The sequence below is a fragment of the Rhinopithecus bieti genome, unplaced genomic scaffold (assembly GCF_001698545.2).
Source record: "Rhinopithecus bieti isolate Rb0 unplaced genomic scaffold, ASM169854v2 scaffold_3879, whole genome shotgun sequence".
In the NCBI taxonomy this organism is placed as follows: Eukaryota; Metazoa; Chordata; class Mammalia; order Primates; family Cercopithecidae; genus Rhinopithecus; species Rhinopithecus bieti.
The window spans coordinates 117,437-140,902 of NW_016804177.1; the positions used below are offsets into that span (position 1 = coordinate 117,437).

General features: G+C 47.3%; 1 protein-coding gene across 1 annotated transcript in view; it reads left to right on the forward strand.

Moving 5' to 3' along the window:
* Positions 1-378: 378 nt before the first annotated feature.
* Positions 379-23,466, forward strand: part of LOC108526381 (liver carboxylesterase 1-like) — a 33,590-nt gene continuing 10,502 nt past the window's right edge. The window contains 11 exon segments of the mRNA XM_017867116.1: positions 379-430; positions 3,833-3,949; positions 3,952-4,036; positions 6,540-6,684; positions 8,739-8,872; positions 12,340-12,493; positions 14,137-14,244; positions 14,936-15,040; positions 17,825-17,863; positions 21,310-21,450; positions 23,334-23,414. Of these exon segments, the coding sequence (XP_017722605.1) occupies positions 379-430; positions 3,833-3,949; positions 3,952-4,036; positions 6,540-6,684; positions 8,739-8,872; positions 12,340-12,493; positions 14,137-14,244; positions 14,936-15,040; positions 17,825-17,863; positions 21,310-21,450; positions 23,334-23,414 (1,161 nt within the window).

Here is a 23,466-nt window from a genome sequence, read left to right on the forward strand (position 1 = left end):
TCGGGGCCTTCATAGTGTACTGAAGTTAGAGTCCTGCAAGGAAGAAACCCTTATACAACAAGTAGTTGGTAGAATTTATTAGCTCTCTGTAATTTGAGAGTGTAGACCAGACTGCTTTGATGAAACAGGCCAAGGTGTTTTTGTTGCGGCTTCCAAGGATAGAAGAGGAAAGGCAGGACAGGCAGGCTGAGAACTGGCGAGTTGGGACTGTAGGTAAGCGTCGCCCAGGGAGTTCTGGAGATAGGGAAGGCTTTTCCGAAATTTCACAATTAGAGCAGGGCGGTAGCTCAGGGCGGGGCTAAGCTCCTGGCTGGACAGCGCAGTCCCGATCAGCTGCAAGAAGACCTTGCAGGCCCCGAGACCAGTGGTCCTTCCAGGATGTGGCTCCGCGCTCTTGTCCTGGGCACTCTCGCTGCTTCCACGGTTTGGGGTGAGTCCTTCTGAAACATAAAGATGCCGGGCACTTTTTGAAATCCTTGCTCTGGGCTGAGGTGGACGCAGATGCGTAAAAAGGCAGACAAAACAGGTCCGGCTCCGCGGTGATGCGCGCCCTCCGGGCTTGGACTTGGACTTGGACTTGGAGCAGCTAAGCCCAGTCAGCCTGGCCCGGGCGGAGACGCACAGACGGTGAACACCCTGAGACCGCCCTACACTGCTTGCCCCAAGGAGGCCGGCGGCCGGACCACCTCAAGCCGCACACGTGAGAAATTTAGGCAGCTCAGTTGGCCATCCCCAGGCTGAGGACTGGCGAGTTGGGATAATTCAGGGGTCTCTGGGGCACAGGGGCTGTTCCTAGTTGTCTGGTACCTAGTTCTGGCAAAATTAGGGCAAGTGGGTAGTGGCCAGGGCATGGCAACCAGATCAAAGAGGTGGTTGGGGTGTGGGATCCGGGTTGGCTGGACCCTGGGAGGGACAGTTTCTCCAACGTCAGCAAAGCCTCAGATGCCAGAGCATCAGAATACAGAAAGCAAAACACATGGTACTTAGAGGGGGTGCAGCGAGGGGCCTCAAAATACCCCCGTGCCACTTTATAGACAGAGAAACTGAGACTCACATAGGGAAATGTAGTACAAATCATGTCTGGGTCTGTCTCTGGATCCTGAATCCTGACAGCCCAGGCCCCATCTGCATCCTGTCTTCCTTCTGACAGCCTGACACTGTGAGAGTTCTGGAATTGTGGGGAAGGGCAGAGGAAGAGAGGAACCCTACTTGGAGCTGAATGTTCCTTTACTTCTGGTTACTCCTGGCAATACCATCCACTTCCTTCCTTAGGAAGACCATACAGGCTGCCTCCACTTCCTTAATTTCCTTCTCTGTAAATTGGGCATGTTGATGCCTACCCAGCAAGGCTTTTTTGAAGATTAAACAAACTGGAATGCATGCCTGACACATAGTAGGTGCCCACCATGTTCATGCTTCATATAACATCAGCGACAACTGCTCTTGTTCCCATTCTTCTTTCTGCTTCCCCCCATTCACCCACTTTTTCATGCTTGGCAATCTGGCTGCCATCCACCTCATCCTGTTGAAGTGAATCCCTGAGCTGAGAAAGACCAGCCCAATGGTTTCTCTGCCTTGACCCTCCTCCACTTCCCTGAAGCCCTCAGTAATCTTAGCTCGCACCTTATCCTCTTCTCCCTGGACTTCCAGGATGCTGGGATGTTCTCTCCTTCCCACTCTGATGGATCTTCGGTCTTGGTTGTAGTGGTCCTTGTGTTTGATCTTTGTTTTCTTCCCTTCCCTCTCACACTGGCATCTTCGATGAAGCCATACACATCCATGGTGTGTACCCTCACCATCTAGGAGAAAATTCTACCCTGCTCTCTCACCAGGCTTCCTTCCAGTCTTGAAGTGCCCAAGTCTTGTGGCACCATCTTGCCAGGATAACCCACTGACATCTCCACTGAGCCTATGTAAACAAGGATCCAGCATCACAAGCCAGCTCTTTGGTCTTCATCTTCCATGTCCCCCAAAACTGGTCAGGGACAAAGTTTTGCTTTCTTTTCTTTTCTTTTTTAGATGGAGTCTCACTCGGTCACCCAAGCTGGAGTGCAGTGGTGCAATCTTGGCTCACTCCAATCCCTGCCTCCTGGACTGCTGCCTCAGCTTCCCAAGTAACAAAGATTATAGGCGCACGCCATCATGCCCAGCTAATTTTTGTATTTTTAGTAGAGACGGGGTTTTGCCATGTTGGCCAGGCTGGTTTCAAACTCCTAACCTCAAGCGATCTGCCCTTCTCGGCCTCCCAAAGTGCTGGGATTACAGATGTGAGCCCCTGTGCCCAGTCTCCAAGTCTTTCAAAGTACCTTTTAGACATCATCATATTTCTTCATAAATATTTTCTTTTTTATTTAAAATTTTAAAATAATTAATATGGGGGTGGGAAGGATTTCAGGTGAAGACTAGAAATCCCATACAGTGCAGAAAACATGGAAATCACCAAGAAAACAGGCCACATGTAATGCCACCACCCATTGCTATGTTGATAAACATGCTTCCGAGGAAATTATCTCAATATTATTTGTAATTAGCAACAACAACAGAAGAAAACAAGTTAAATATTCTCAGTGTGGGGCTGGCTGATAATGAGACATGGATGCTGTTGTGTATCTGGGCTTTGCATAGGGAGTTTCCATTGCGATTGGATATTCCCCTGTAAGATCAAATCTGAATTGTTCTGTTCTGCTCTGGCCCCACTTTGACGGAGATATTGCCTTCTTGCCTACATCCAAAGCAGGGCAACTGGGAGGACAAGAGTTTGGAAATCATTTCGTAGGAGGGAAGCTTAGACAAATTGAGGTCACTGGAGTCAGACAGGACCTGAGGGGTTGGCTTGCGTAATCAAGTGTCTGAAAGGCCACAGGCCACAGATCAGATCAGGCCAGTGCGGTCCCATGACAGGTAGAACCAGGACTGATGTGGAGGCTGGGAAATGAATTTCAGCTCAATGAGGAAGCATTGTCTGTGCTGCAAGAATGGATCAGATGTGCCCAGGGCCACGAGAAAAATGTTCTTCGACCTGATCATTTCCCTTATCTGGAATGGTCCCTGCTGCTTATTTGTCCACTAAAGAAAACTCAAGCCCTTAGCCTGGCATTCTAGGCCCTCCCTGACATGCGCTGTCTCATTCCAGGAATGTATTCCACTCCCTTCAGACACCACCTGGTGCATGTGGGCCATGCCTCCTTCCCCAGGCAGGCTCTGCATTCTGCTGCTCTGAGCCTCAGCACATTCCCTTCTCTCTGCTGGGTACCACTCCCTGCGTCTCATCTCCCCTTATTCAATTCTCCCCTACTGCAAGTCCCAGCTTCTCCATGATGCCCGCAATCAGAAGGCCTTGCCCCCTCTTCTAATTCCTAGACTGCCTTATGAGTACCTCTCCCAGGACATAGTCGCTTCTTTCCCGTCTATAGGTCCAGGTGTATAAGTGACCCTTCCCTACAAGGGTCAGTGCATCTGAGAATATGGAGCACCTCTTGTTCATCCTCTCATCCAGCATGTGGCTCAGTGCCAGGATTCTAATGGATAAATGTTTCCAGAGGCTTCTAAGGGGGAAGATAAATGTCTTGTTCTTTCCTAGTAGTTCTCCTTCTTGCATTTATTTTTGGCTGAATGTTTTATGCCTCCAAATCTAATTTACGCTTTAAACCACCTCAATGAGTTAGTAAGGACAGTGATCCTCATCCCTATTGTACATCAAAAGAAACTGAGGCCTAGAGGGTTTAGGTGACTTATTCAAGGTCATGCACTTAGAAAGTGGCAAACCCCACCTGGAATCCGGGTCCAGCCTTTTGCCTCTGATGAATCCTGATTTCTTCTCCATGTCCAGCAGGGCACCCGTCCTCACCACCTGTGGTGGACACCGTGCAAGGCAAAGTGCTGGGGAAGTTCGTCAGCTTAGAAGGATTTGCACAGCCTGTGGCCGTTTTCCTGGGAATCCCTTTTGCCAAGCCCCTCTTGGACCCCTGAGGTTTACTCCACCGCAGCCTGCAGAGCCATGGAGCTTCGTGAAGAATTCCACCTCTTACCCTCCTATGTAAGCCAGGGGTGGCTGTGGCATGTGTCCATAGGGATGTTCACCTCAAAGTGATGCAGGAAGGAGTCAAGGCAGTTCCCCAGTGGGCTGATCCTTTGCTCTGGAATCCTTAAGATCATTGTAGATCCTTAAGAACATTCCAGAACTCTCACAGCATTCTGGAGTCCATTATTTAACACGTTTATTGAGCACCTACTGTGTGCCAGGCATGTGTCTGGGTTCTTGGGATCCATTATTGAACAAAGCAAAGATCCCTAGGTTCATGGAGCATGCATTCTAGCAGGGGGAGACAGATAAGAACAACATGCAAATTACTCCATGGATTATGTGATCTGTTAGAACGGGATAAGTGCCTTGGAAACAAAGAAGCAGTTGAGCAGGTGAGGGAGATCAGAAAGAAGGATCCCATGAATTCTGCTGTCTTGAATTTTGACACAGTGGGGAGAAGGGAGGGCCAGGAGGTGTGTGGGTGGCAAGTGAAGTGAGGTGTCCTCTTGGCAAGTGCTCAACTCTCAGGTGTGCCCAGTTCCATATTCCTGAGGAGAACGATGGCAGGTGTGTCCATTCACCCTGGCCAAGCTGGGAAGAAAAGCCCAAAGGTTCTAATTGGCCTCACCGCCACTCCCCAGGGTACCAAGGACCCTACAGGCATCAGAGGAAACCCCATGCATCTCAGCAGCCAGGTATTCAGAGGTTTTCCAGCAGCCCACCTCTGGTTGCCTTCTTTTCTTTCCTTTTTTAAAAAATAATATTTACTGTTTTTATTTTCTGACTGCAAGTATAGTATATACTTATTACAGAAAATTTAGGAAATTTAGATAAGGAAAAGTAAGAAAATTAAAATCACATACAATATCCCACCACTCAAAGAGAGCAGCTGTCAATCTTTTAGATGGTACAGTATTATGATCTAATATTTTGTTTGTATTCCAGTTTTTTGGCCTGTTGCTATACTTTTTTTCTTTAAAAAGGAGTGCTGTGTTCAGACAATTTGGATGCTTGCTTTGCTCATTAAGTATATCATGAGCATCATTCTATGCCATTAAATGGCACAGCCTGATATTAGCAGCTGCATTATATTTGGTATTGCACCATAATTAATTTCCCCAAGCTTTTATCTGGGGTCACTAAGTTACATATGATGTTTTTGATAATATAGGGAGCACTGTGATGAATATTTTGTAGTGAAACCTTTATGCCAATGAATGAATATTTTAGGATAAGTTCCCAAAAGTTATATTTCTGAGTCAAAAAGTATGTATCTTTTGTTAAAATTCCCTGCCAAAATATTACAACTACACTTCTCCCATTGATGGACAAAAATCTCCATTCATTAGATTTTTTTGCAGTGCTTCGGGTTATTAAAATTGTTTTTGGTTATTGGGTAGGCAGAACGAAAATAATAATAGCAATCTTATTTTCCTCTTTAGTTTGCATTTATGCAAAGACCAGTGAAGTTGGGTTCTTTTTCCCTTTCTTCACATTGGAATGTCTTTGTATTATTATCATTATTGTTACGCCGCTTGCACTTGGTGTTCTGTAGGAAAATCTCCCAGGATGGAAATCAAGAAGTCATCTTTGCTGACTCTGATTCTGTCACTTGACAGCTGTGTCATCCCAGAGCCTGAGTGCCTCAGTTTCCTCATGTACCTAGTGGGGGCGGTGACATCTGCCTTCCGGTACTCTGAGGTCTGGGACTGTTGCTTATAATATACTTGTGTATAAGAACCACATGGCATGAATCTTCCTGGCTATGTAAGCTTGGGTAGGTTCTCTAACCTCTCTGGGTTTCAGTTTTCTCATTTGTAAAATGGAGATAATAGAACCTAGGTAATGGGACTGATCTGAGGCTTAAATGAGTTAACATATGAAGGGTAGTTAAAACAGTGCCTGGAGCACTGGGAGGACTCAATAACTATTACCAGTGTTCATCTATGTTGTATCCTTGAGATCTTTCATCAGGGCCACCAACGGCACTTGCCTGGGATAGGTTGATGGTAGAGTCTTGGCATGTCAGGGCTGCAAGACTCATGTAGAAATCACTGCTCACTGCTCTCTCTTAGAACTAGTAGATTTGGGACCCAGAATGCGAAAGGAATTCACCCAAGGTCACCCCGTAAATGTGTGGGAGAGACAAAACTAGAGCACAGTTCTCCTGATGTTGTCCCACAAAGATTTTACCCCTAAGATATTGTGAGAAATGTCACCATCCAAGGAGAATCAGTGTATTTTTTGTCTCCCCTCCTCAACACTGGGAGTTCCAAAGTTCTGGGAAGAAAAGAGGTGTGAAACCCTTCTCACTTTGCTTGATCTTAGGAGACCTTAGTGAGTCCCAGTGCCCCCACCTGAAGCCCCTGATAGCCGCCTACCAACTACAATGTCGTGAGTCTGTAAATATCAAGTCCATTTTCAAGCTTAAACCTCCCAGTCCAAGGCCCTGCCAAAGAAGACACCTGGCTTATATCTGGCTGAACTTCAGGGATTCTTCTTTCCCCGTCCCCAGGTGCACCCAAGATCCCAAGGCGGGGAAGTTTCTCTCAGACCTATTGACTAACAGAAAGGAGAACATTTCTCTCAAGGTTTCCAAAGACTGTCTTTACCTCAATATTTACACTCCTGCTGACTTGACCAAGAAAAACAGGCTTCCGGTAAGCCGTGGGATCCCCTGGTAAAGGCCTGTCAGTTCCAGTACCCCGGATCTTCTAGTGTAGATCGGAAGGGGATGAAGGCAGCTTGGGGAGGGGGCTGCACAGGCCAGGACCTCAGGGCCTCCACAGGTAACACAGGTTTTCCACACCTCAGTTTCCCCTCGTGACACAGGAACTCTGGGGGAGTTTGCTGTGCATCTTTATGAACATCTTAATTGTTCCAAGTTCCCTCATGCTAATAGAAGGATGTAAATGATTACTTTTAGTTATTAGATTAAAAAGCTGGCACCCAGAGTGGTTAAGACATGATTTTCAATAATGTTAGCGGTGGAAGGAACTTAGAGAAAAGCCAACACTTCAACTCTTTCTTTTCAGATAGAGAAACTGAGGCCCAGACAGGGAAGGGGAGGTCACGCAGTAGGGTAGTTTTGGCTCAAGTCTTCTGATCTTCAAACCAGTGCTTTGGACACAGAGTAGGGCATTGAGATTTTATGTGGCCTTTCTCCAGTACACCAACGTTCATCTGGTGTAACTTTCACTGTCTGGGTACAGATGTTGGGGGCGGAGCCTGGGACAATACCAGAAGCTCTTTCTTTTGCCTTTGGCCAAATATCTGGGATTTTTTTGTACCTAATTTCCCTCCGTAATTGTCTTGATAAAGGCTGATGACCCAATGTGTCAGCATTTCCCAAATAAACGAAGGGCTGGAGATGGGGCAGGCTGCCAGCTGCAGGGTAGGGAGGGTCTCCTGGCAAAGAAGGCCACCCCAGGGTGGAAGAGGAAGGAGTGTCACATCCAGCCAGTCTCCCAGGGGCACTCTGGCATGGTGCCCAGGAGTAGGGGAGCAGGTCTGTGAATGTGTGACTAGAAGTTGGCCCTACATGTGCTTTGTAAGACACAGGAAGTGGGAGAAAGTTTTACTCATTCATTCATTCATTCATTCATTCTTCTATTTTGTACTCAGTTCCCCATATACACAGTTAGACCTGGGGCTTCAGGGAAAGGGGGAACATGAGCCCACTCCATGCAGCCCCTGCCTTCGAAGATCTTGCCATCTGGGCTGTAGAGACATATCCTCTCTTCAGCATATTATTGCAGGCCAGCCCTCGGGCTCAGCCTTCACACACAGATGAATGCACATTCAGTCCCTCCCCAGGAAGCAGGCAGGGATTAGATGTGTGGGAGAAACAGGAACTCTGGGAACCTGGAGGCAGGAGAACCTCCAGGAATGGCCACAGGTTCTAGAACTACACGTGCTTAGAACAGCACTTAGTACATAGTTTATATTATGAGTTCTTTTATATTTCATGAATAATGTTATTACAATATTATTATTTTAGTCACTCTCACTACTTCCCCACTATGTGGACTTTTAAAATGCAAGAACCTTCCATTAGGAATTGTACCTACTCTCATCTCGGGTATTAGCAGAGTTCCTGGCACATAGTAAGTTCTCAGACAGCATTAGTCCATTGATTGAAGGCATCCTGAAGCGGGTGGGTTTTAGGCTGCGCTGTGCAGGATGGATAGGATTTGGAGATGCAGAGTCATAGAGGAGGCATTTAAGGAAGAGACACCATCACAGGTATGTGTGCTTCTTGAGACAGTCATTCATGCACAGAGAAGTTTACTTCATTATGAGAGAGTAAATTGAGATGAAGCTGAGATACGAGGGCTGCCCCATGGGTACGCTGAGTGCACGAACAGTCCAGGCTTGAGGGTGATGGGAGTGAGGGGGAGAACACAACATCCTTAGCCTTTGCTAGCCTATGATGATGTTCTCATCATGAAGAGCCTTGGGAGGAGGAGGCATTGGAGGCTGGGTAGAAAGAAAGGTGCAGCCAGGGTATGCGCAGTGGGGTGGTGGCTTGGGCCCCGGTTGGGAGAATTTTGGAGGAGAGAGACTGGCTTTTGCAACCTTGCTGGGCGCTGGTGAACTTTGGGTAACATCCTCCTTTAGTTGTGACCAACAGGTAGGTCACCAAACAAAACACCCTCTGAGTGCTCTCTGGCTCTGTGTCTTGTAACCGGTATGTTGCTTCCTCCCTGCCCAGGTGATGGTGTGGATCTGCGGAGGAGGGCTGATGGTGGGTGCAGCATCAACCTATGATGGGCAGGTCCTCGCTGCCCATGAAAACGTGGTGGTGGTGACCATTCAGTACCGTCTGGGCATCTGGGGATTCTTCAGGTAGGAAGTTAGACTCTCCTCACTGCACTTTGGCCCCCAACATAAGGCTGCTAGGACCCAACTCTGGTCATGTCAACCCTCAGGAGACCTTAGCTAGATTCCTCATTGTAGCATACAAACCTCATCATAATTGGACACTACCTACCCTCTCACTCCCCAGCCACACTCATCCACTTGCCTCTGAGGTTTTGCATGTGCTGTTCCTCTGCCTGGAATGCTAAGTACCTGAGGAACTGCTCATCATCCTGCAAGACCCAGCCCCCAGTTACCTCCACTGAAAGACTCATCTCTTCTTCACCTATGTTTCTCCAGCACATTGAATTTCTCTGTCATGACACTTAGGAGGCAGCCCAGCTCTTGAAGGTTGACACATCTGACTTCTCATGGTAAGGAGGGAAGGGGCAGAGTCACAGAGGGAGTTCAGGGCATGTTGTGGGTGAAGAAATGAGGGCTGCAGATGGTGGGGTGTGGGAGCATCTGACCCCTTCCTGGAGGAGTGTTGGGGCCCACTCACCCCATTTTCTGCTTGAAATCTGGCAAGTGCAGGAAGAAAGGATTGAGATTGAGTCTTCCCCATCAGGTCTCCATGGGGACAGGAGTCAGGTCTCCTTCAAGGTGCAACCACTATGAACCTTTTCTAAGTGTTACCATCCCAGCACCCCAATCTCGAGTGAGTGCTGGAAGGGCTGTGGGAAGAATTCTCCTCACTGATGAAGAGGCCTAGGGAGATGGAGGATGGGTTCTGGTCTACCGTCAGCTAGGCATCCCAGGTCAGTCTTGGCTGTATCACCTTCATCCCTTTCAGCCACAGGCTGTGTCTCTGCTCCCCATTATAATAAAGCTGCTTCATGATCTGTCTCCACTTCCTCTTCTCCGTATGTTTCCTCCACCCATGCCAGTCAGGTTTCTTCCTGGATACGCCACCCAGCTGGTCTCCTCGCGGTCACCGATGACCTCCCCCTACTCTCCACCCAACTTCACAGCAGCAGCCAATGGCTGCTCAGCCTCTGTGACATGCTTCCTTCCCAGTCCCTTTCCTGGCCCCTCCTCCTCCCTGTCCACAGGCCTCTCTTGTCTCCCTCTCCCTCCCTACTAATTTCCAGTGATCCCAGGGAGCAGCCCAGAGCCCCCATTTCCAGCCCATCTCACCTTTGAAACCCACAGGCATCACTTACTGTCTTCTCCCCACCCCTGGCTGTCTAAAGGTGCCGGAAGGAGGAACAAGCTGAATCCTTGACTCCCACTGCTCCTCCCACCACGCCTCCACTCAGCTGCTGCTGCCCCATCCTCCTGGGGGCTCAGGAGAAGGCCCTGTGGGCAGTCTGGACTCTCTATTTTCTCATAACTCTTTTGGCTCCACCTTCAGAATCCACTACTTCGCACCTTCTCCCTGGCTCCTACCCCAGCCAAAGCTTTCTGTCTCTCACCTTGATTATGATCCTAACACTTACTTTCAGATACCTGCCACTTTTACCCTGAGGCTGAGTCGCACAGTACCAAGAGTGATCACTTAGCATGTGTGTTGAATCATGCAATGCCTCTGCACAAAACACTGCAGGGGCTTCTCATGTTCCTTACGATAATAGCCAATAGCCGAAGTTCTTATCAGGGCCCCAGGGCTCTCTCTAGCTGCACCTCCTGACTTACACTTTCCTTTACTGGGCCCCAGGGCCTTTGCCCTTGCTTTTTCTTCTACCTGGAATTCCTTTCTTTGGATATTTGCAAGGCTCATCTGCTTGTTGTGCTTGTTTTTTGAAGGTCTTTGCCTCCAAAACCTCAAATGCCACTGCCTCCAGAAGGCCTTCCCTGATTGCGATCTGAAATGGCACTCCCTGTCCCACCCCTGTTTTTTTCCTTACTCCATTGTATTTACCTTAATGCACTTTGACTACCGAAGATCATTGTATTCTCTCTATAGATCTGTTTATCTGCTTGTGATCTGTAGTGGGAGCCCTGTGTCATCACAGGTTTTACCCTTTTTGCTCTCAGATGTGCTCTAGCTCATAGGATAGTGTCAAACATACAGTAGATGCTCAGTAAATAGTTGCCAGTTGAGTGAATGTAGAACCATACATCACCACTGTAGCAAGGCAAGGCAGGGTCTCAGAGATGCTGAAGCCCAGCCTTATTCCTTTTCTATTTTTTTATTATTTTTATTTATTTATTTGATTTATTTTATTTTTTATTTATTTAATTTAATAAAATTTATTATTTTTATTTATTTATTTAATTTTGAGACAGACTCTCGCTCCCTCACCCAGGCTGGAGTGCAGTGGCACAATCTTGGCTCACTGCAACCTCCACCTCCAGGGTTCAAGCAGTCCTCCTACCTCAGCCACCTGAGTAGCTGGGATTACAGGCGCACGCCAGCATGGCTGGCTAACTTTTGTATTTTTAGTAGAGTATTTTTCACCGTGTTGGCCAGGCTGGTCTCTAACTCTCGGCTTCAAGTGATCCGCCTCCCTTGGCCTCCTGAAGTGCTGGGATTACAGGTATTTATTTAATTTAATAAAATTTATTATTTTATTTATTTATTTAATTTATGATTTATTTATTTATTTTATTTTTATTATACTTTAAGTTCTAGGGTACATGTGCACAATGTGCAGGTTTGTTACGTATGTATACATATGCCGTGTTGGTGTGCTGCACCCGTTAACTCGTCATTTACATTAGGTATATCTCCTAATGCTATCCCTCCCCACACCCCACCCCACAACAGGCCCTGGTGTGTGATGTTCTCTACCCTGTGTCCAAGTGTTCTCAGCTCATTGTTCTCATTGTTCAGTTCCCACCTATGAGTGAGAACATGCGGTGTTTGGTTTTCTGTCCTTGCAATAGATGGCTCGGAATGATGGTTTCCAACTTCATCCATGTCCCTACAAAGGACATGAACTCATAGCTTTTTATGGCGGCATAGTATTCCATGGTGTATATGTGCCACATTTTCTTAATCCAGAGTCTATCATTGGTGGACATTTGGGTTGTTTCCAAGTCTAGCTATTGTGAATAGCACCGCAATAAACATACGTGTGCATGTGTCTTTACAGCAGCGTGATTTATAATCCTTTGGGTATATACCCATTTGTGGGATGAAGCCCAGCCTGATTCTTTTCTATTTTTTTCTTTTTTTTTTTTTTTTTTTTTTGAGATGGAGTCCTGCTCTGTCGCCCAGGCTGGAGTGCAGTGGCGCTATCTCGGCTCACTGCAAACTCCACCTCCCAGGTTCACGCCATTTTCTTGCCTCAGCCTCCCGAGTGGCTGGGACTACAGGTGCCCACCACCACGTCCAGCTAGTGTTTTGTATTTTTAGTAAAGATGGGGTTTCACCATGTTAACCAGGATGGTCTCGATCTCCTGACATCATGATTCACCCGCCTTGGGGCTCGTTGAGAGCCCCCAGCCCCATCTCTAGTCCTGCCATGACATCTCTGCTCCCCACCCTCAATCTGTTCTCTTCTTCACAGCACAGGGGATGAACACAGCCGAGGGAACTGGGGTCACCTGGACCAGCTGGCTGCCCTGCGCTGGGTCCAGGACAACATTGCCAGCTTTGGAGGGAACCCAGGCTCTGTGACCATCTTTGGAGAGTCAGCGGGAGGAGAAAGTGTCTCTGTTCTTGTGAGTGCTCCTGGCACCAGGCCCAACCCCACACTGGATGTGATGCTGATGAGACCTCTTAGACACCTGTCAATCCAGCTATGCACACCTCTGCTTACAATACCTGGATTCAGGACCAACCCTACTCACTGTCCAGCATCAGGTGGTGGAAAGCTAAAAACCAAGCTTTCCTTGGCCCCCAGGAATCTGAGCTGAGCTTAATGTCCCAGGGCCCTATGTATCTCCAGTTGCAGCCTGCAATGGTGGCATTCCCCTCTTCTAGCTTGGTTGAGCTCTCTCTCTCTCTGTCTCTCTCTCTCACTCATTTTAACATGAGGATTCACTTCCCTTCTCTTGGGAAGTAGGAATAGGCATAAATTATGAGTAAGGGCAGGCAAAGACAAGAGGTGGGCAGAGGTATTGTTTGGCTCAAAGCCAGATCTACATGTGGAGGGGACATGGACACTGAGCAGGCTGGGGATTCCTCTGTGGTGGTCTGACGACTGGTTAATGCCTAGGGAGGAGGCAACACTCTCTGCCACTGAGAGACCAGGTGAGCTAGGGCAGGCGGGCTAGAGGAAGGAGGTATGGAGCCGGGGATAGGGAGGGATGGGGCAGGGGTTGTGGGACACAGACGCGACCTGTGGGTGTGAGGGGTCCTGCTGGAGTGGGGGATTGGGTGCGGGAGAAACTGGGGGAGCTGGGGTGAAAACCAGATGAGAAGTACCGGGAGCCGTAGGAAGCCTTCCGCCTGCCACAAGGTGGGCAGAGGGTCAGCCCACTGCTGGAGTCTTCACTCCTGTGTTGGCTTTGTAGTTGAAAACACAGAGGAAAACATTTTTATACTTTTTAAAGTAGAGAAAAGGAAAATACAGATAAGCCCGAGAAAGACAAAAGCCATCTACAATCCCATAACCCAGGGATAGTCACCGTGCTCAGTTTGACATGGATTTTTCTAGTCTTCTTTTCCATGACTTTATATCTATCTGTCCATCCATCTATCCATCAATCTACCGATCAATAGGTCTATCATCTATTATCAATCTTTGTCTTTTTTATTCATGAAAATACTGTCCTGAATATTATAATACAACACACTTTACTAAATATTAAATGTTGTCCCTTAATAATGTATTTTACAGTTGTACAGTATTCCACGATAAGAATGAAAAACCATTTATTTGCCCAATCTCATAATATTGGACCCTTGGGTTATGTCTAGTGTGTACCATTGTAAACAGCAGAGGCATCCTTAGAAATCTTTGTGTGCCTCCAGGATCATTTTATAGGATAAGCTCTGAGTAATGGAGATGCTGAATCAGAAGTTGTGGTTAGGAGATGCTAAGCTGCCTTTCCAATACCTTTGTTGGTTAGGCTCAGCTGCCACACACCTCCTGTCATGTCCCTGCCCTGTGTCCTGTCCTGATCCCACTTAGGTCCTCTTGGGTGGGAGGTTCTCTTGGGTGGGAGGTGAGTCTGGCAAGCAGGCCAAGTGAGTGGAGGAGACACCGTGTCCAGTGACCCCCAGGATCTGAGGGGAATGGGCCAGGGCAGAACTGGGGTGGGGCCAGGGCAGAGCTGAGGTGGATGTAGTCCGGAAGAGCAAGTGAGTAACTGACCCCACCCCTGAACATGAACTCTCCTCCCCTCCATTCTGCTCCCAGATTTTCTCTCCATTGTCGAAGAATCTCTTCCACCGGGCCATTTCTGAGAGTGGTGTGGCCCTCACTCCTGCTCTGTTGGAGGAGGGTGACATCAAGCCCCTGGCTGAGGTAAGTTCCCCGGTGGACGCCCCCACCCCCTTGGTTCTATGCTCCTGAATCCTCAGGGGTCACTCTTGCCATAGGTTCTAGCTGATGTTCTCCTAGAACCACTGAAGCCGCAGTGGCTGAGCAGGAAGGGCAAGGAGACACCCAACCTCTCAGTTTCAGAGCCGGGCAAATGGATGCAGGGCTTGGAAGGGATTTTCCAAGGGCAGCAGGTGATCAGGGCAGAGCTGAGACTCCAGCTTATGGGCCTGGACAGCCAGTACAGTGCCCTGTCTGTGTCTTCACTCCTCCTGTGTGCCAGGGCCTGGTACCATGTTGGGCAGTGATGGTGTCTTGTGTCTCTCAGGGTCTGAGTTCTGTAGACCCACTTGTGGGCTGTCGGCCTGGAGCGGTTCCACACTGAGCGCCTGATAACCAGGGTTGCTTCCTGGGGAATTCACTCATTGATTCATTTGTTCACACAACAAAACTAGGTGAATAAGTGAAGGCAAAAACAAGAGGTGTGCAGAGGTCATTTTGGCTCAAAGCCAGATGTCCATGTGGAGGGGACATGGACACTACATGGCCCTATGTAGTTTCTTCTGCTACCCCAGCCACTTGTACAAGTCCGGATTGGGATAGAACACGTTTTTCCATACTGATGGGGGGAAGGGACTTCACTCTTGAACTCCCTTGTTGCCTGTGATTTTTGCAGAAAATTGCTAACACTGCTGGGTGTCAAACCACCAGCTCAGCTGTCATGGTTCACTGTCTGCGACAGAAGACGGAAGAGGAGCTCTTGGAGACGACATTGAAAATGGTTAAGTTGCCTGCTCCTGTAGCCCAAATCCTGTAAACTTGGTCCCAGACTTCATTTCAGCTGTCCTCTTGCCCTGGGACAGTTACCTGGAACAATTTTTCAAGTCTCAGGAGTCTCAGTATCTGAATGGGGAATCTAATTTGTTCTTTTTTATTGAAAATGGCACAAATGTTAAAAAAAAAAAAAGTCCAAAACAACATGATAAAAAATTGACCAAATTTGATATTTGACCAAAATTTAATATTTTGCCATTCTTGTTTTCAGATGTATTTTTGAGAAACTAAACAGTACATATTCCCAGGGGACACCATCATCCTGAATTTGGGGAATGGAGATATTAAGCTCAAAGATTTTCAGAAAGCTGTCACAATTTATCTTCGTTGACTTAAAAACTCTCTGTATTAGACCTGGTAGTGGTCCAGTTTTCTAGATTTTCGGAGACTCTGACTCAGTTGTCATTCTAGGATAGTCATCCACCCACTCAATCATGAATCCATCCACTATGATCTTCTTATGAATCTATCTGTTCACTAATTCATCCAATTCACTGATATCTTTTTATTAATCTAACATCAACTTCTTCACAACTTTTTATTTATCTATTTTCAATCTATCCACCATTCATGCATCATCCAGCCACCATATATCTTAACTCTATCATCCATTCCTCCAAAACCAACAATCCAGTTGTCACCTACCTGTTAGTTTAAACCTATCTATTCATGTATCCATCCAATTCAACTGTACCTCATATATTGGAGAATCCATCCATTCCACCATTTATCCACCCATCCATCCATGATAAGTATGTAGGGGTGGGTGTTAGTGGTAGTGAAACAGACATGAAGGGGACATACTTCCCGCTCACAGGGAACTATCCAAAGAGAAACACATTCGTATACTTCGCAGGTTGAGTATGGTGGCAGCACAGAGGTGAGGCATTCTTTATAGTCATAAGGTATGCTTCACAGGGAAGGTGGAGGAGCCAGGTTTGAGACCAGACAGTGGAATTTGGGAATTCATGCCCTTAACCCTAATTCCACCTTATCTTTCTTGAGGAATTCAGCTTTGAGATCATTGTGCCCATTTTAAAAGAGGTAACAAAGACAGATGAATTTTGTAATTGGCTCATGTCACGGTTCCAGTAAGTCAGAGGCAACACTGTGGGACCCAGAACCCACACCTGCAGGTCTAGAATATCTTCTGCCGTTCCTGCTGTTCTCACATATCAGGACTTGGGGATCTTTAGGATTCATGGATGACCGTGGCAGTCTCTCATCACAGGGAAGCCCAGCAGGACAAACACCCAGACGACACAGCACCCAGGGCCATTAGGAACTATTCCCTTTGAGGGGAAGGGTGTGAATTCCAAGCTCAGGAGTAGCCTGATCCCTGGTCTCTCTCCTTGGACCTGAGGCTACTCCTGGGTCTCAGGGCCAGTCTCTACCACTGGACTCTGCTTGTGTTTCCATAGGTTGAGTCCAATGTGGTCTTGGAGCTTAAGTCTTGGTTCAGGCTCTAAATGATCAAAGTGTCCAAGGAATTAAAGCACACCTGTTTTCTAATGCCTGGAAGGAGGCAAATATTCCAGCAATTCTGCATGTGGCATTAGATGACTCAGCCTAAAAGGAAAAAGTTGGTAACTTTGGGAAAATCCAGCCCTAAGATTCTGGGACATCCTTCTGAGATTTTCTGAGATCTTGTGGAAGTGCCTCCATGATTACCCACTGCCTCCAGTACACACACTGGACACAGACACAGAGAAACACACAGAAACACACAGACACACACACACACACACACACACACACACACACACACTCTCTCTCTCTCTCTCTGTCCTAGCTAGTGGGACTACAATCCTTAATGGAGAGACCTGCACTGGTTACTTCCTGTGAACAGGTCAGACATGTGAGCTACAGTGCAATGCTACAATGACTACAATCTTCATGAACACACACCAAAGAGAAGCATGGGGTAGGGTGAGTTTCAGTGGGTTGTATGAGTCAGAGCTGTGTAATGGGAGATAAGAAAACTCCCCCAAGGTGCCGTGAACGGAAAAAGGAATGTGTTGGAATAGCATCTCATGTTAACTGAAAAACTCAGGAGTTGAGAGCTTCAGGCATTGCTGGATCCAGATGCCTATAGGATGTTATTGAGAATCTACCATTCTCTATCCTTCTTCTTTGCACAACTCTGTGTTGGCTTCACTCTTAGGCAGATATGTCTCCTGGGAAGGTTAAAGACAACAGTGCTCTAGAGTTATATCTTATCTACTTAGAAACCCTTTTTCCAAACAATTCCTACAAAAGTTCTGTGGTAAACTTCATTGGACTGTTATGGGTATATGCCTATCCGTGCACTAGTATCCACGATCAGGGAGATGGAGCACCCCAGGTATCTTATAGATACCTGAATTCATGGAGCGATAGGGGAAGAAAGAGGTTCCTGAAAAAGAATGGGGGTGTTCTTCCCTGGGGAACAGAAAGGGGAGAGGGATGGTGGACAGGTCAGACTCCAAAAGCAGGTGTCCTATCCAGAGCTCCAGCAACCCCGGCTCAGAGTCCCCGGCCCACCCATCCTTCCCATGCTGGTGCCCATCCCTCCGTTTTACGCCTTCACCCTGTGCTCAGGCCCAGCAGAGCCAGAGTCCTGCCCACTTCCTCTGGGCCCAGCCAGCTCAGCACCAAGAGGGAGAACCTGACACCTCTGTTGCCCCACCCACCCCACTCAGTGTTCTCCTGGGAAGCCTCTAACCCACATCCTCTGTCTTGGTCTTCACAGAATTTCTTGACTCTGGACTTACATGGAGACCCCCGAAAGGTAAAGACCTTTTGTTTCTTGATTACAGGTTTTGAGTCTTAGCACCTTTAAGCTCCAATTAACTGAGTGAAAGAATCCTCTCTTGGGTAATTATAATAACTCCTGTGTGATTGATAATGAGGCCCAGAGAGGGGCAGTGACCCACCTGGGTAACACAGCCAAGAAGACTAGTAGCAGGCCTAGTGCAGGTGGTTTCCATTTAAGTAGCAGGATCCGGGAATGGCTCAATGAGAAGGTGGCATTTGAGCCAAGCTCTGGAGGAGGCAGGAAGCCAGCTGTCGGGAAACCTGGAGAAGCCTTTTTCAGGCAGAGGGAAGAGCCACTGCAAAGACCCTGACAGAAGTGGCAGGTCTAGCTGGAGAGAACCAAGTGTGCAGACAGACTGGCTTGAGGGTAAAGAGGTAATGGGACGTGGGAGAGGGATCATTTAAAGTAGTTGAATTTGGATTCAGAGCAAGATGGGAAGCCTTTGGAGGTTTTGAACAGATGAGTCACTTGATATTAGATTTCACAAAGGTCTCTGCCCCTGGTGTTCAAATAGACTATAGGAAAGGGGCAGAGTGGATGCATCTGACCAGCTGGGCAGCCACTGCATTGCCATAATCCAGGCAAGGACTCCTGGCTGCTTAGGGCTGTAGTAGTGGGGATGGGAGGAGTGGTTGGAGTCTGGATATCTTTGAAGGAATAGCTGATAGGATTCGCTGATGGACAGGATGTAAGGGGTAAGAAAGGGAGAGGAGTGGAGGATGCCCTGAGTTTTCTGACACAACCAGGGTCATGCCCACACAGGGCAGTCTCTTGTAAACTCTGAGTGGACAACAATCACTTGTCATTGTTGCTGATGGCAGTCTTCCCACTTGGCCACCACCCAAATGGGGCAATCCTGTTTCTCTCCTCAACTTTTATCCTCTTGTACTTCACATCCCCCCCCATTTCAATGTCTCATGGTGCAGCCAGACTGGCCTTCCTTAACAAAGATAGAGCACATCACCCCCACTTCTTAAAAGCCTGACCTTCCTTATGAGACAAATCCCCTTCCCTCCATGGAGTTAGTCCTTCAAAACACACCTGCATGCGCACTATGTGCCAGACTGTGCAGAAGGTAGGCTCTGCACCTGTCCGTCCCTCTAGACCCTAGCCCACGGCATCCCTCCAAGCCCAGAACTCTTGGATATTTCTGGAATTGACCCTGCACAGAGACACCTGTATTCTTTTGCTCATGCAGGTCCCACTGTTTAGAAATTCTCACTCGTTTCCTCACCTGTCAATATCATTCAATGCCCAGAGTCCACCGCAGGCGGGCAGCACCTCCTCCATGTAGCCAGTCTTGCATCTTCTTTTCAGAGGGGCTGCTCTTGCTGGCCTCCCATGGCAGCCCTGCCTGAACTGCACAGCCTCTCAAGGCACCCAGACTTGCACCCCAATCCTGTTCTATATTGTCAGCCATATTGGGTTAGGGTCTGCACCTTGTCCAGCTGGGTCTGGTTCACTTTACAGAACATCTCCCCCAGGCAACCCGAACTAGCTCATTATTCATTGATTTTTGTAGAGCAGACCAAAGGTCCCAGAAGCCATAGGTTCTCAAAGACTAGGAATTGTCCAGTTCCATCTGATATCCAGGAGGGAAATACAGCCCATGTGGCATGGAACTGGGAAGATGGCACAGAGGACTGATATCTCTGAGAGGGACCTGCAGCAACCCTGCTAACAAGTAATACTTAACATTCATTCAGCCCTTCCAGACACCAGGTGCTGTGCTAAGTATTTTACATGTGTTCAGCCATTTAATCCTCACAATAACTCATCTCTTAGATGAGAAAACTGGGGCCCACACAGGTGAAACTCAGCCAGTAAGTAGCAGAGCCAGGCTTCAGATGGTGTTAATCCGCTTTCAATGTCCATGCTCCGTTTTTAACACCACTGTGACTAAACATGAAATATAAAAATATAACTGTACCCAGAACCAGCTGCCCTGGTGGCAACACATGAGTCTGGCTCTCTCTAATCTGTGACCATATATAAATTATTTATCAAAGGTAAAACCTAAAATTGGGATATGGATCAATATACTGTGAGTTCATCACTGATTCTTTTATTCATGATTTTCTCTCTAATAGGGCATCACATCCTAGTTTAGGCTCCTTGAGTCATGAGGGTTCAGTACCTCTTCAAAGCCACCCATGGATCAACAACAGCTCTTGTTTAAATACAGATAGATAGCACAATCTCTCCTCATTAATCACGGATTCTGCGTTTATAAATTCACCTGCTTACTAAAATTTCCTTGTAACCCCCAAATCGATACTGGTGGCACTCTCATGGTCACACACAGGCAGGCACAGAGCAGAGGAAACTGGATCTGAATGATGGGCACATTCCATCTGAGATCTGGCAAGGCAACCTTTGTCTTCCTGTTTCATCTCTTACGCTAACAAGTATCCTCTTCACGGTCTATTTAGTGCCTTGTGTTCTGCATTTTTGTGCTTTTTGTGGTGATGTCACTGTTAAGAGTAGCCCCCAAGAGTAGTGCTGCTGTCTGGCGTTCCTGAGCTAAGCAGGCTGTGCTGTGCCTTACAGGGAAGGCCCCTGTGTGAGACAAGCTTCGGTAGTACTGCTGGCCGTGCATTCAGTGTTGAAAAATCCGCAAAACTGCACGTCCAGGAAAAGAAGGAGGAAATTGGCCAGTTCATACGTGAGGCTGTGATGGGAAGTGCTAAAGTAACACCTACTGTGTGTGATGGAGATGTGGAAAGATGGAAAAGCAACTACATTGGGAGATTCACGAGATGATGAAGGAATTTTTAAAAAGCAGGGTGGACAGCACTGTTGTGAAGTAGAAAACTAAGGAAATTTGAAGTCATATTACCCAGGGTCACAAAAATGGGAAGCGCTTTCCAGCTGGTGTTTTATTAAAAATAATCCTACTTATAATTCACTCTTTGTGAGACATATATAAAGTGTCTTTCAACAGAAAACCACACGTAAAAGAAGGTTGATGAAAATATTGTGACCAGAGGTTTGCAAGAATCTAACCCAGTATTTCCCCTTTGAGTGATGACTCTTTATTCTCTAATTCAGCACTCATGGGAGTTTTATCAGAAGCAACTGCCGGGACTACTGAAAATCAACTATGGACAGAGAGAGGGAAATGCATGCGCTTCAAATTGAAATACATAGACATGTAATTTTATATAGATAATACATGTATTTCAATCTGAGTGAAGATTTCTTCCTCTCCTCATCATCTGACCAGTGTCAGCCTCTGCCTGAAGTTCTACCCTTGAGCCACACACCTACCCTCCTTAGTTAGGACCCTGAGTGTGTGTAGCCATGGCCTATGGTCACGCCAGTCTGGGGTGTGGGTCTCACCCTCAAACAAGCAGAGTTGGGGACATGAGTGTGACCTTGGGTGAAAATCACAGGCGCTGTGCTGCTCTCTCCCCCAGAGTTACCCCCACACGCCCACCGTGATTGATGGAGTGGTGCTGCCAAAAACACCTGAGGAGCTTCAAGCTGAAAGGAAGTTCCACACTGTCCCCTACATCGTTGGATTTAACAAGAAGGAATTTGGCTGGTTTCTTCCAACGGTGAGAAGGCACAGGCCTTTTGGAGGGACTCACCCACCCAAATCAGCCCTCCTGTCTCTGGTCCCAGGAGTGTTTCCATCTCCAAGCACCACTCTGAGTCCTGGGCAGCTGTTCCCTTCAGCAGGAGTTACCACTTCCATGGAAACCTTCCCCAGGAGGGGACAGTTGTCACCGGGGTTTCAGGGCTCTGGGATCCCCTCTCCCCAGACTCTCTGATTGTCTTCCTATTGAAGAATCCTGAAGGGTCTGTGACGGGAGGGCCAGTAGAGAAAATAACTGTGCAGATGGGAAAACTGAGGGGGCCTAGGACAGGGAAGGAGCTGAGGAGTCCAGAGAGGCAGTCAGGGGCTTTCTGGCTTCCCACCTCGCGCTGGGTATGCATAGTTCCCCCATAAATCACTCGTGGTCTTCATCACCTCATTGAAAAGATCCAAAGAAAGTGGCTTCTTTTGATTTACCATTGACTTCTAGTGTACAGTAGATACCAGTGTCTACTTGAGAGATGACGGACAGAGGAGGGTGAGAATGGAAAAGTTACCTAATTGGGTGCTATGCTCAATACCTGGTGACAAAATAATCCACACAGCAAACTCCAGAGACATAATTTACCCATGTAACAAACCTGCTGCACATGTGCCCCCAAATCTAAAATAAAAGTTGGGGGAAAAATGAAAAAAAAAAAGATTGACTTCTAAAAGCAAAAAAGTGTTCTCCTTTCAGTCGAGGACACATAAAACTAACCATGATTAAAGCAGTAGGACAGAATTTATTCGGTAACATGATTGCACAGGGAAAGAAGAGTCCAGTATGGATTGGACTCAAATCCCCAAAACTAACCCCTGGTGCTGTTTTAAAGGCTGAGCGTGCTAAGGCACTGTGGGTTGTGGAGAGGGTCTTGGTCCATGTGACTAGACCACCTGGATGTCTTCATCCTGACTCACCTGGGGCAGAAACAAACTTCTCTTATCTTCAGGACAGGAAGCCATGCGTTAGACTGCAGGAAGAAACCACTGAAGTCAGCCTCTACTCTTTCTACAGGCACTGGGAAGATCAGGAGTGAGCTCCCTGAATGCTTGCATTGCAAAGAGAAGGCTCTCAGGTCCTCAGGGAAACAGGATTGGGTGGTAGATTCACATCCCAAAGGGCAGAGAAAGTGTTTATCATTTCAGGCTTCTAGAGTAACTGCTCTAGTTGGGTTCAGGGGTGTGTCAGCTTCTCTCTAGGTTTTGGCTGGAGCAGAGAAAATTGTCTTGACAGGGCTGAGCCTTCCCAGGCATGTATGTTAAGAATACTGTGGTCATTCTAGGGACACAGCCTTAAGCTGCTAGAAGCAATGCTAGAATTTGGTGATCTCTGAGTGCAGAGGTTTGGGCAGAGTTGTTTTATGAGAAGAGATATGAAGTTCGCCCCTCAGAGGGATTTCAGAAGTTCTACCAGAGACCAAAGCCATGAAGGCAGGATCTAAGGCTTTCAGTGTCATATGTGACACGTGGTAGTACTTGGGAGGTCTGCGTCCTCTTCCCAGAGCCTTGTATTCCACACTGGCCTGGCAGACACCTTGCCTCTCCATATCACTGACCACTGTGGGGATCCCAACCTGAGACACACACACACACACACACACACACACACACACACACACACACACTGCAAAACAATGCCACAGCTTCTCCAATTTTTTTTTTTTGTAATTTTTTTGATGCTTGAGTTTCTGGATATAAGCCCATTTGATTCATTGATTCTGTTCATTTCAGTAAAAACTCATGCCCTTAGAAACCCCCAAAATTAAAGGACTTTCAGTCTGCATTGGTTTGGTTGGTTGGTCAGTTTGATTCTTCTCATTAATTCCCAATGATTCATAAATGCTTAATTTTTTTTAACAGTTGATGGGCTATCCACTCTCCGAAGGGAAACTGGACCAGAAGACAGCCATGTCACTCTTGTGGAAGTCCTATCCCCTTGTTGTAAGAGTCTAAGAATCATGGGAATTGGCTGAGACGCAGAGAGGGACAATGA